The 12,498-nt window shown below is 51.0% G+C and overlaps 1 protein-coding gene across 13 annotated transcripts in view; it reads left to right on the top strand.

Annotated features, from left to right (window-relative positions):
- Nucleotides 1–12,498, top strand: part of TRAK1 (trafficking kinesin protein 1) — a 194,950-nt gene that overhangs the window by 168,909 nt on the left and 13,543 nt on the right. For 9 of the 13 annotated variants that reach the window (XM_045437019.1, XM_045437017.1, XM_045437018.1 and 6 more), the window contains 4 exons: nucleotides 802–878; nucleotides 2,124–2,360; nucleotides 3,354–3,670; nucleotides 10,335–10,553. In XM_045437019.1, the coding sequence (XP_045292975.1) occupies nucleotides 802–878; nucleotides 2,124–2,360; nucleotides 3,354–3,670; nucleotides 10,335–10,553 (850 nt within the window). Of the gene's footprint in view, nucleotides 1–801; nucleotides 879–2,123; nucleotides 2,361–3,353; nucleotides 5,086–10,334; nucleotides 10,849–12,498 lie in introns of those variants that run through there. The other 4 variants (XM_045437013.1, XM_045437016.1, XM_045437023.1 and 1 more) reach the window with 3 other exon arrangements.

The following is a 12,498-nucleotide window of genomic DNA, read 5'->3' as shown; positions in this document are numbered from 1 at the left end:
GTGTCCTTCTCTGAGGCCTCGGCAGGTGCTTTGCTGCACACACCTGGTCCTCCTGTTGGCATCTACCTGTGGCAGCATGTGGGAATGCTTGTTAGGCTCCAGCTGATACGGTGAGGAGTGGCAGGTGGTCAGGGAGGCAGCCTGTATTGTTGTTGAGTCTCAGGCTGGGGCCTGGCCCATCCGGAAAGTGAGAAGTTATCAGTGCCAGGCCTTCCCCCAACCCACAAAGTTCACAACTTAGCTGGAGAGAGATCTAAGTGGGCTAACTGTTCAGGGAACTCGCAGGGACTTCATGTGTTTGGTGTCTTTCTAGGGGGAGGAATGAAGGATTACTGGTGGAAAGGACGTGTGAGCTGGCCGTTAGAGGGAGGTGGGCGATGCGTCGTTGACGGGGAGAGCTTTTCTTGCCGGGGGTAGAGGGCCATGAGAGCAGAGGCTCAGATGCCAGTGCTCACGACTCAGGTCCCGTCCCCCCTAAGTTCCCTGCCACTCCTTGTGGCAGAGTCACAGCTCTGTGGCTTGGCCAAGGGAACATGGAGTTTGCTCTGAGACCCTTAGCTGCATGGGATCACAGGGCCTTTACAGCCAGTGCCCACCGGGACTGCTCCGTTCAGGACCTGCCGTAGGGATTGCTCAGTCAGGGTTTCCAGCAGTGATGAATGCCGTCAGCCTTGTGTCACGGTAGTTTGCAAGCTTCTGAGACCTCGGTTGACACTCCTGTGGCTAGCCAGCCGGGCGCGTCTTTTAGAGACAGAGCACTTGAACTGCTGTGCACTCAGTGTGTTTTCTGGCTTTTCTCAGGACTCCTTGGCAGCAGAGATCGAGGGAACGATGCGCAAGGAGCTGCAGTTGGAAGAACCTGAGTCTCCAGACATCGCGTACGGCCTCGGTTCTAGGCTTCCCAGAGACTGGCTCGTGCCCCGTGGTCATCAAAACTAACAACGTCTGGGTCTCAGACAACCCCCCAGTGATCACTGTGGTCCTTCCACAGATTTGGGTCCAGATTAAGGGAGACAAGAGAACACAGCCGATAATAGCCCCCAGCAACTCTTACTAGGTTTCAAAGATAGGTTATGAACTTCTAGAAAGTTGAGTAAGGAGAGAGATGTTTCTTATCTCTGTTAATTACAGACTCTGCTTTGACACCACGACTTGTTTTTATCTTTCCTTTCGGTAAAAAACACCGAAAGGTGTTTGAAGTTTAAGCTTTAAACAATTTTAATGTCTGTTAGGAAAAGAAAAATGAGATGCGGTATGAAGGCTCTTCAAGGAGTGCCCAGGCTTCCACTTCCTTCCTGGATATGTTTAGGGATATTGGCCTCTACCAACTCTCTTCCTAACGTGAGCTCTTGCTCTAGGCCTGCCCTGAGGTGTTTCTGAGGACACCGTGGATCCGATTTCATTGTGTATTTTCTGTACCCGAGGCTCACAGCCGGAACTGAAATGGGATCCCGGGAGTGACCACAGTCCCTGAGCCTCGGTGCATGTGTGAAGGCCTCTGCATCCCAGAAGGAGGTGGCCGTTGTAGCAATGTGCCTACCTTGTCTCCTTAAAAAGAAACAAATGAGCATCAAAGGGAGGTTCCGCTCTTAGAAATAGCAGTTGCTAAAAAAAATATTAATCTGGTGTTTACCATCTCCTTATAGAAGTTTAAGACTAACTTCGTCTTGCTTTTTTTAAATGTATATGAATGGTCACCAGATACTCATTCCGCAGATATTTTCTAGAGCCCTGTTATGTGTTGAGCAGTGAACACTGCTTTCTTGGACTTTACGTTCTGGTGACCGTCATGAAAGAGGAAAAGTATCTGGGAGACAAAAGCCCTACTTTAGTATTTTTATTTGTGGGTTAAGCCTAAGGGAGAGAAAAGCAGTATCCCCTTGCTAGCATCACCTTTAGGACACAACCCCGTATTTATGAGAGGCCTGAATTCAGTGGGCGTTGAGTCTCTTGAGTTCCAGCCAATGCCCTAAGAAACACCGGAAGCACGGGCTGGCAGGTTGTTTGGGGGCTCACGTGGGCCAGCTGCCTTTTGGCTCCTAGATGGTAGTTTCTGGAAGGTTGGACTCCATGGTCATTCCTGCATTTGTTTATTCATGGATGATGTTGTGCATTCCCCCCAGTCACCAGAGGCGAGTCTTTGAGACGGTGAGAAACATCAACCAGGTCGTCAAGCAGAGGTCTCTGACCCCGTCCCCCATGAACATCCCTGGCTCCAACCAGTCCTCAGCCGTGAACTCCCTCCTGTCCAGCTGCGTCAGCACCCCCCGGTCTAGCTTCTATGGCAGTGATGTTGGCAACGTGGTCCTGGACAACAAGACCAACAGCATCATCCTGGAAGCAGAGTCAGCTGACCTGGGGTGAGCCAGCCCAGAGTTTTTATCTGGCTGTTTCGGGGAGAGGTAGTGTGTTTAGAGTGTAAGTTCAGTCATCAGAAGAGGAAGACTGATAAAGAGTCACAGGAAAAGTCTAGAGCTTTCAGTGTTTTAATCTGGTTTAACAACACTCTGTGTTTACAGTCATTCTCGATTCTGGTATTTTCACAAGCTTAAAGAGGTACAACAGGAAGTCTTCTCTGTCAGATGCTGAAGGGGAGGGTAAATGAGTATTTTTCTGTTAATCTTCACTGTTGAGCTGCAGAATGGACATTTGTTTCATAAGCCCTTTGGTAGCTTGGATGTTTAAAAGGTAGAGGAGGACTCAGTCTCTCTCTCCTGGCCAGAATCTAGTTTGCTTTGGAAGGTGGGGTCCTGGACCCCCTCAAAGGTGCTTGTCCCTGGGGTGGGCTTCCTTAGCAGTGGGCACTTCTTTGTCCTAAAGCCCTGCAGACCCACCCCTCCACACACACACACACACACACACACACACACACACACACACACACGCCAGCTGTGTTGTGTACCCTTTTTTACGTGATAATAAAATTGGGGGGAACTGCTTAATCAGAACAGCTCTTTTAATTCAAGAGGACAGAGAAACGCCTCTTGAACCAGTGGCCCTTCTGGTGACTAGGACCCGCATCCTGAAGAATTCTCCCTAAGGGCTCCCGAGGGAGAGGTTTATAGCAACGGGAGTCCTTCAATTTTTTTTATTTTTTTTAACGCACCTTAGTGCTCTCCCTCTACCTTCCAAAACACCCACCAGAGGGAACTAGTTCTTCCGGGCAATCATTTATGCCCCCATTTTTGCCTAAATTTCAGCTGTTTGCCTCGTCCGCTTCCCTATCCATCCTGCAGCCACTCCGACCTGTCCATCCCGTGCACCTAGCAGGAAGGCCTTCCTTGCCACACGCACCTTGCACCGCGCCCCCTGCGGGGTGCCCCACGCTCAGCCCCATCTCCCTCCTTCTGCAGGAATGACGAGCGGAGCAAGAAGCCCGGGACGCCGGGCACCCCGGGCTCCCATGACCTGGAAACCGCTCTGCGGCGGCTGTCCCTCCGCCGGGAGAACTACCTCTCCGAGCGGAGGTTCTTCGAGGAGGAGCAGGAGCGGAAGCTCCGGGAGCTGGCGGAGAAGGGCGAGCTGCTCAGCGGCTCCCTCACGCCCACGGAGAGCATCATGTCCCTCGGCACCCACTCCCGCTTCTCCGAGTTCACCGGCTTCTCGGGCATGTCCTTCAGCAGCCGCTCCTACCTGCCCGAGAAACTCCAGATCGTGAAGCCGCTGGAAGGTGATCACCGGGGGCCTCGGCCCCTCTCCACCCTCCTCAGCGACCGCCTGTGGTCCCTGATCCACCACCGGCAAGCGGGCAGCCTCTGTAACACCTACTCCTTTTTCTTCCGCGACAGCCTGCCGCGCTGCTGGTTTGAGTTCCTCTGACGGCGGCGCCCGGCCTGGGCCCGGCCGGGGCAGGTGTGCGAGTGCGCACGCGGGCCGGGGCTGACCTCGGCCAGCAAGGCCAAAGACAGGGAACCAACGTGCTGACGCTGGTTTCCCAGTCCTCTCTCCTTTGCATTTAGAACCTTAGAAGTAAACCTCTTTGCGGGAGGCAGAGGCCCTGCTAAGGTACTGAAAAGTTAATTAGGTCACGCCTGGGGTCTGAGAAGCACCGGGAATGAATGCTTGGACACCCACCCACCCACACACACACACACACGTTGGCGTCGGGGAGGGGTGCAGAGCAGCGCAGGAAGTAGTTTTTTTCAGTAACCGTGCGAAAGCGATTTGCAGTTGGTGGGCTCACACGTTTTGCTTCTGGTCTTCCAGTGAGGAGGACGTGGCTTTCTTCCTTCCGCCTTGGCGGTGTGATCCGAGCCAGCCTCCTGCGCCTCCTCCACCGCTGGGGGGCCAGGCAGGGGGCGGCCGCGGAGGCCGGTGAGTTCGCGCTTCCTTAAGCCTGCCTTTCCCAGGGGCAATTTACTTTTCAGTTCCAGGGACACCCCGGATGATTAAACTCATGGAAAATGTCACATTTTTTCTTTCTTTGTTCTCCAGGCATTATAAATGTCCTCCCTTTTACTTACCACCACCCTGGCAAGAGCCACCCAGTGTTGGTATTTTTCATTTTTGACTCCTTTGGTTTGGAAACCCATGTGAGTTTGAGAGGGTGTTTGAGAGGGTACTCTGTATTACATTTCTGACGCAAAGCCCAATCAGAATCTGGGTAAGGCTGTATTTATCACTTTAGACCTATATTCTTAAGGCGTGGTCTTAGACATATGCTCTTAATTGCCGCCCCTACAATTTATGACAGATATACTGTTGATGTACTATATGTATATCTCTGCTCTCTGCCTAAAAAAATTAGGATTCTTTTCACCCCATAATAACCCATTTCTGACCCATTGGGGGCAGTATCACCCCTGTTGAGAATGTGTGCTGTAAAATGAGGGTGTGCTTGTTAAAGATCTAAGACTTAACTGGGTCCTGGGTCGTATAGTTTTCAAAGGAAGGAAGAGGGTGGGCCGACTTTCTTTCTTCGTGATTATTTTTTAATTGTATAATTTAGGCCCTTATTAGATTTCAGAAAAGGGATGGCTCATTCTTTTTTTAATTGTTTATTCAGTTGTGAGCTTGGTGATTGTTTCCTGATCCATAATTATGTCTGTTTTTCTTTCAATAAAATCTTCCATTTCTGCAATTTTACTTTCTGCCTTTCTTTTCTTTTTTTCTCCTTTGTCTCTTAAAGCTCATTGGAATTACCATCTCTATTTTGTCTGATTTCTGTATTTGACTTTGTATTTCATTAGATCATCTAAGAATATGTCTTTGGATTAATTTTCCAAGCATATTGCAGGAAGAGATTATTAAACTTTTATTTCGACCAATTCATCTTTTTTTTTCCTCTTTTAATCTTGTGACTTAGCAGTGTTTTTGTGTTAATAGAATAAGAGGAAATCCCATTAGATTTGCTAGGTGAGTTTCATTGATAGTAAGTACCCAGCTCACCAGGATGCTAAATCACCACCATTAAGAAGTCATCTTATCACCATGGACTGTCATGCATTCTCATGATAGAGATCCCTGTCCTCCATTTTGTAGTTCTCTGACTTCTTAGCTGTTTAAAATACAACCAATATTTCCTTTCTTCCTTCCCTCCACAATTATTTTTTGTGTTACTGTGTTTAATATGATACGATGGAGTGCTGACACAGAAGTCTGCCTGACACTGGGTTCAGCGCATCTCTGTGGCATTAGACAAGTTACCTTTTTGAGCCTTGTCCCCCTTATTTGTGAAATAAGGCTTACATCTGCCACACAAAATTGTGGTGAGGAGTCCATGTGATGTGTTTTGTATTATGCCTGGCACCTAATAGGTGCTAATTAAAACTTAGGTTCCCCACACTTGCCCCTGTTGCAGCAGCTCAGGTCTGGAGGGTGGCCTTCCCAGTGTTGAGAACCCGGACCAGCACTGTGCTGGGGCCGTGTTCTTACATCATCCGTTTCCGCTGGCCTGCTCAGAAGCCGATAGGACTCCTTTGGTCTTCGGTGGCCCAGGTAAACGGGCCTGGGGTGAGGCCCCTGGAGGTTGGCTGGGATCACAGCAGATAGCCAATCTGTGTCTCCCTTACCTATTTAATTCATCTTGCTATCTGCTCATTGGTGTCAGCCAACATAGCTGGGCTCGGTGTTTAAGGTTAGCACTCTTGTCTCATCATCTTACCTTAGGTGTTTTAAGCAAGTGAAGAACAAACAAAACTTTCCAGACTAGAAGAGACAGCCCTGCATTAAAGAGATGAGTTGGGCAGTATTTCCCCCCGACCCCCTGGAAATACCGAGATGGTATTTCCCCAAAAACAAGTCAGTATGTAATTAGAGGACAGCATCTACTTCTAGGCAATGCTAGACCTTGTCCAACAGGTTAGCTTTAACTTTTAAGTCCCAGGTACTCTTCTGACATAAATGGATTTGGTTTTCTTTTCCTTTGATGATACAAAAACTTGTAGTCAGAGCAGTGGGATGTGGAGGGAAAGCAAACAGAAGGAAAGGTGTGGTGACTGTGTTTTCTCTGCTGTCCACACGCTCGTTTCATAGAGCTTCATCTTGGTGCCACCTGGGACAGGGAAGTTCCTCTCTTTCCCTGCCCCCCAGCCTTGTTCTCATGTGGTTGGGGAGGAGGGGTGTGATGACAGGTAGCTAATAGTACTTCTCCTTTGTGCTCTACAGATGAAGGAAGCCAGGGTGGGGTGTGGAGAATAGGAAAGAGGCAGCCGAGGCTCTGAATAAGATGCCGTTCATATTTAATTTTTGATTTGCCCTCCATCTTGTATCCAAGGCAGGACTTCAGGCAGCCAGGAGATTCGTAAGAATTCCAACATGGTGGTCCCAGGCAGTGGCAGGGGGAGTGAGGGGGAGCTAGCTGTTTTGCCCAGGTGTTGGACTCGGGAAACCTTTCTGGGGCCTCAGAACCAGTCAGGAACGGAAATGGTCTGTGAGCTCCACAGCCTGACGTGACTCAGATAACAGGGTTGCGAAGGCTTTCGCTAACGGTCACTTTTGCAGCATGGAACACACTTGTGTGAGGACTGAAGAAGCCAGTCAGGTGTGGTGTTGACCTGATTTCTGAGAACTCACACTCAGGAGGCCTCCTCGCTGCTGGCCAAGAGACGGTGTATGTGGTTAAGAGGCTGGACACTGGAGCCAGCATGGGTTTGAATCCCACCCAGATTAGCCACTTGCCAGCTTTGCAACCTCTGGCAAGTTACCTGACCTCCCTGTGCTCAGTTTCCTCATCTGTAAAATGAGGACAGGGTGATCATGATTAAGCGAGTTAATAAATGTCGACCTCCTAGGACTCCTGGCCCTTACTAAGTGCTCAGTAAAGGTTGGCTGTTCGATGTGAATAAGAGCTGCCCAAGACAGGGGCCAAAATCCAAGAATGAATGATATGTCAGCATAGTCTTTCCATTGCAGTCTCACTAAATTCCCTCGGCTCTGCATGTTCAGGAAAGGAAAATAACCCCATGTCCGTCTGCAGCCTCTTGAATCCCAAGCAGCAAACCCTTCGTAGCCTCGTTTCTCTCTCTCGAGCCCATGCCTGGGGTGGGGCGGGATGAGGGCAGTCTGTTGCACAGCTAGTTGAACAGATAGTTGATCTGTTGACTGGGACAGTTGTCCGGGCCCAGACCCCTGCCTCCCTGAGTTCCTTCCCAGTGCTTCGTAAACATCTCAGCCCCTTCCGGAAGGATGAGGGCCTTTAGCACTTCTTGACACGGTCCTTCACTTTCCAGTGTCTGTCAACTCTCTTCCCCTTCCAAAAGTAGAGGTGACGTGGCCACTCTGGACCCAAGGGTTGGTCATCCTGCGGCAAGACCAGCATGTGCGGTCCCAAGCTGGAAGTCACAGGGCCTTGTTAAGACTTCTCCCCAGTGCAGTGTTTTTGCCAGGAATGTGCCCGTGCTTCCAGTGAACACATGAACAGGGGGCTCAGTATGCATTATGAATGGGGGTCTCCGGGGGTGGCTGGAGAGATTCCATCGGCAGCTGTGCGTGTATGTCTCCTGACGGGCCTTGGACAGCCACCTGGAAGTTTTACCGCCCACCACTTAGGCTTCTCGCTTAGTCTGGGTTCCTGGCTGGAGCACGGATATCCTTTGTTTACACACCTGTGGACTCTGGGAAGCAGGCAGTGTGAGATTGAAAGAACCTGGCCTTTAGCACTGACCTCTGGCTATGCCACCCCTCCAGGACTTTGAAAAATTATCCAACTTCAGTGCACCTCAGTTCCCTCATCAGGGGCTTTGGAGCAGTGAGTTGACGTAATACGTATTAAAAGAAGCTGCTGTACAGGCATGCTCCGTACAGGGTAATGAAAAAAAAAAAAAAAAAAAATGAAGCCGTGACATCTAGGATTCAGGATCCCGTGAGCGGGTTTCAGCATGTCTGCAAAGCCCCGACCAGTTACGCACGTTGCCGCTTGCCTGTGAGCTCCTTATCGGGATAGAGTCTGTGAGCTCTCCAGGTTCTCGAAGGGTCTGAGAATTGAGACCACAGCTCCTGGCCAGGGTTTCTCAGTCTCCACCCTGCTGACATCTGGGGCCGGGTCATTCCAGGTTGTTGTTGGGGTTGTCCTGGGCATCGTCCTGTAGCATCCCGGGCACTACCCATGAGATGCCCTTAGCGCTCCGTCCTTCCCCCCAAGTTGTGACAAAAATGTCTCCAGATGTTAACAGACGTCCCCAGCTGAGAGCCACTGCTCTAGACGTCTCTTAGTAGCTAGTGAGGGAGCAGGGATGTGATGCTCTCTTTCGTCCTATGTGCCTCTGTATGATCTCACTCCTTTTGCACTGAGGATGTTTTCTATGTCGATGCAGTAGATTCAGAGTAAGTAGGTGGCCTTTCAAACTGGGACGGGCCTCAAAGTGGGTGTCTAGGGACTGTCCTGAACACGTATTAGCAGCGTGTCCACTGTTTCTCTTTTAAGTGAGTTTGGAACTGCCCACTTACAGAGTCCTTTCAAGACTCACCGGCCGGGACTGCTTCCTGAGAAGTTCCTTCCCAGCAGTATGTTGGAGGCAGCACAGTCACCAGGCACGCCACAGGGTCAGGAGCTGCCGTTGAGGGGGGTTCCCTGCATCTTGTTCACATTCCTGGACTGATCCCCGACTCCAATGCCTGCCACCGTTTTCCTTCTCTTTTCTCTTGACTCCGGAGCTGCTGACTCCTGGCTCCCTGGTCCCCCTTTCTGATGAGGCCTTGGAGGGATTCTTGCCTGCCCAATAGAGGACACCCTTAGTAACTGGGTGGTTAACCAGTGGTAACTGGGAGGCATTGGTGCAGGAAGGCTCTCACTTTCCTATGCCTGAGAACTGCTCTCAAAGTCTCTCGAGTAGAATGTTTATTTGCGTGACCCACTAATGCATCTGTAGAATGGGGACAGACACCCAGCCTCATGGGCCATCATACCTGGGCCACGTGAGGTGTAATAAATGTTCCAAAGGCGAAGGGGTTGCTCTTCAAAAGGCAAATGGATTGGCCAGAATCCCAGGACATAGCAACATACCAAAGGTTTTGAGACGTTCCTCCGTAAATCTACTTGTCAACCCAGGTTTGCTAAGCATAATTGTTCTTGGAACACTTCTCTTCGTGAGCACCCGTGACACCCTCGAGGTCCTCAGGGACACACTCCGGTGTTATTACAGACCTTGCACGATGTCATCTGAGTCCCGGGGTCTGGTGTCACTAAGGAGATCTCCTCTGCTTCAGACCTCTGTACGGACTTAACATGCTCGTCACTCACACCGAGTTCGTCCCTTTCCCTTTCCCTCTCCCAAACCTGCAGCCTATCAGGTTTGCTGGTCGAAAACAGAAACCCCAATAAGTAAAGAAGACTGCAGTCGTGCCTACGGCTTACCTCTGTGTGCTACTCTAATTGCCTTTTGCTTTTCTCATGTTGTGGGTCCCGAGTTGACATGGTCTTACTCTGCCTCTGCTTCTGTCTTCCGTGTTCCCAACGGTGCGTACTTGGCATAGACTCTGTACTTGTACCCTCCCCCGCCCCCCACCCTTTTGTACTTGGTCTTGCTTATTTTTTTCCTCTCCAGTTCCTAAGTTGATACGATGTTGGATTTGGGGACTGACAATGGGTTGACTAAAAGGTTGTCACCAGACATCCTTGCCACGCCTTATGGCTTTCGTTTTACTTTGTAAAAAGCTTTGTTTTTTATTCCTTCAGTTGGTGCCCCTCCCAGGCGTGGCAAGGTGATCGCCCGTCACACAGTAGCAAGAGCCAGGGCCGCTCCCCCGGTGTCCCTGCCAGAGTTCACCCACGAGGCTCAGGGCCCGCTTGAGGGTCACGCTCCGCACTCTGAGGGTGGTGACAGCCGTCAGCTCAGACTCGCGTCCTAACCCTCTCTTCTGCCTTGTCCCCCCTTCTCTGCCCTTTCTCCTGCAAGGCTCCGCCACCCTTCACCACTGGCAGCAGTTGGCCCAGCCCCACCTCGGGGGCATCCTGGACCCCCGGCCCGGTGTGGTCACCAAGGGCTTCCGGACACTGGACGTTGACCTGGACGAAGTGTACTGCCTTAACGACTTTGAGGAAGACGACACAGGTGACCACATTTCCCTCCCGGGCCTAGCTACCTCCACGCCAGTTCAGCACCCAGAGACCTCAGGTGAGGGGTCCCGAGCACGCGTGACTGTCTCAGGCAGCAGAAGTTACCCACGCCGGCCTCAGGCTTTCCCAGAGGAGATACAGGAGCCGCCCGCGGCCGAGGAGGAGGAGGAGGAGGGGTCTGGTGAGGGCACCGCCATGAGTCCTGTAAACCTGGCACCTTTACCAGAGGCCGAGTTCTGGGCCATTCTCGCCTCTGTTCCGAGCACCATCCGTAGTGGCTCTCTGTCTGTAGCTTCCGCTCGTCTGTGTGGGTGACGATTAAAGCATTCCCATCGTGCGGGTCTGTTTTTTAACGCAGAGTCTGATGCCTCCTTTTTGTAACAAATGGGTGTAGCTCCCTGCCCGTGTTGGAGGTGCATGGCCCAGCGGGGCTCCTGACGGGGGAGCAGGAAAGGCTGCTAAAAAGGAGGGGATTGTTGCCCCCGCCCCACACATCAGCTCCCCTCTTCCTGTTGTGGGTCTCTCCCTGAGTCTGGGGCAGGGCGGGGGGCAGATTGTCGAGTCCTGCGGTGATTTCCAAACTGAGCTGAGCAGAGTTGGGCATTTTAAGGGGGAAGATAGGAGCGTCGGGTCGCTCAGATGGTGAATGAGAGACCCTGTCCCTCCGCGGAGCATCGGAATAGGAAAAAGCCCAGAAGGTGTTCAGGATTGCAGACAACTGGTGGATAGAGCAGCCTTTTCACATTTCTAACTTCAATGAAGGTGTATGTGTTTTCTTTCCAGCTTACATATGTGTTCAGAGCGGATTTTTAAAAAGTGTTTTAGCAGTACTCCTTAATCCAACAAGCCCTAGGACAATGACATCTAGAGGGTCCCAGGTTGGAAGTATTTCCAGAGAGAGGACCCCAGATGAATCTGGAAAGGAGCTCTGGTTGATTACCCACCCCCTGCTGCCCCATTAAAGACGTGACCATGCGTTTGTAGAGTTACACCCTAGGTGTCACTGGGATGAAACACTTTGGGCTCAGGGCCCTGGAACTACAGGGGTCATGTGGTCACCATTTGCCCCAGATTTCCTGGGACAACCCCCCCCCCACCGCGGCCCGGACTGCAGTGCTGAGGAGACAAGGAAGCTATCTTGTAGGGTCAGGGCAGAGACCCAGCCAATGATGAATTCAGCCAATGTTGTCATCCTCATGACATCCCGAGTCATTAGATTTGAGGAGAGGACACGCATCTTTGTGATTCATAACTTTCGTTCATGAAGGCCACAACTCCCCCCGCTGAGGTATAGGGCAGGAGCGAGCTGAGGTTCGCGATGGCGCCTCCCAGGCTAAGTTCGGATGCCTGTGGCAAGGGACTTTATTTGGACCCAACTTTCCTTTTTCTCTTTGACATCAGCTTCAGAGGTAAAGCATTCAAAGTAAAAAGGATTGGTTTAGCACACAGGTTTATGGTTTGCTTATTTACTTTCTTTTTTTTTTTTTTTTTTTAATTTTTTTTTTCAACGTTTATTTATTTTTGGGACAGAGAGAGACAGAGCATGAACGGGGGAGGGGCAGAGAGAGAGGGAGACGCAGAATCGGAAACAGGCTCCAGGCTCTGAGCCATCAGCCCAGAGCCTGACGCGGGGCTCGAACTCACGGACCGCGAGATCGTGACCTGGCTGAAGTCGGACGCCCAACCGACTGCGCCACCCAGGCGCCCCATGCTTATTTACTTTCTTAGCAGTTATCAGGTTAAGCTTGCAAGGGAATGAAAATGTTTATTACTGAATACCTTCCGAACGGGAGACCAGCTGTGGTATTGTCACTTACCTTTGTTAGCAGCACCGTTGTCCTTCCGGAAGGCAGACGGTGGCACGGGAATCTGCTGATTTATGTGACTGAAACTGTAGGAATCGTGTCAGCTGTGATGACCTCTCCCTGGTGAATGCTTGAAGTGTGAAGAAGCATCATTAACTGTGTCTTTAAGAAGTTACACAAAAGGAGTAAAACTTGTCA

This window comes from Leopardus geoffroyi, chromosome C2, assembly GCF_018350155.1.
Source record: "Leopardus geoffroyi isolate Oge1 chromosome C2, O.geoffroyi_Oge1_pat1.0, whole genome shotgun sequence".
Lineage (NCBI taxonomy): Eukaryota > Metazoa > Chordata > Mammalia > Carnivora > Felidae > Leopardus > Leopardus geoffroyi.
Note: the sequence above shows the minus strand (reverse complement) of the source record. Positions and strands in the feature narration are given on the sequence as shown.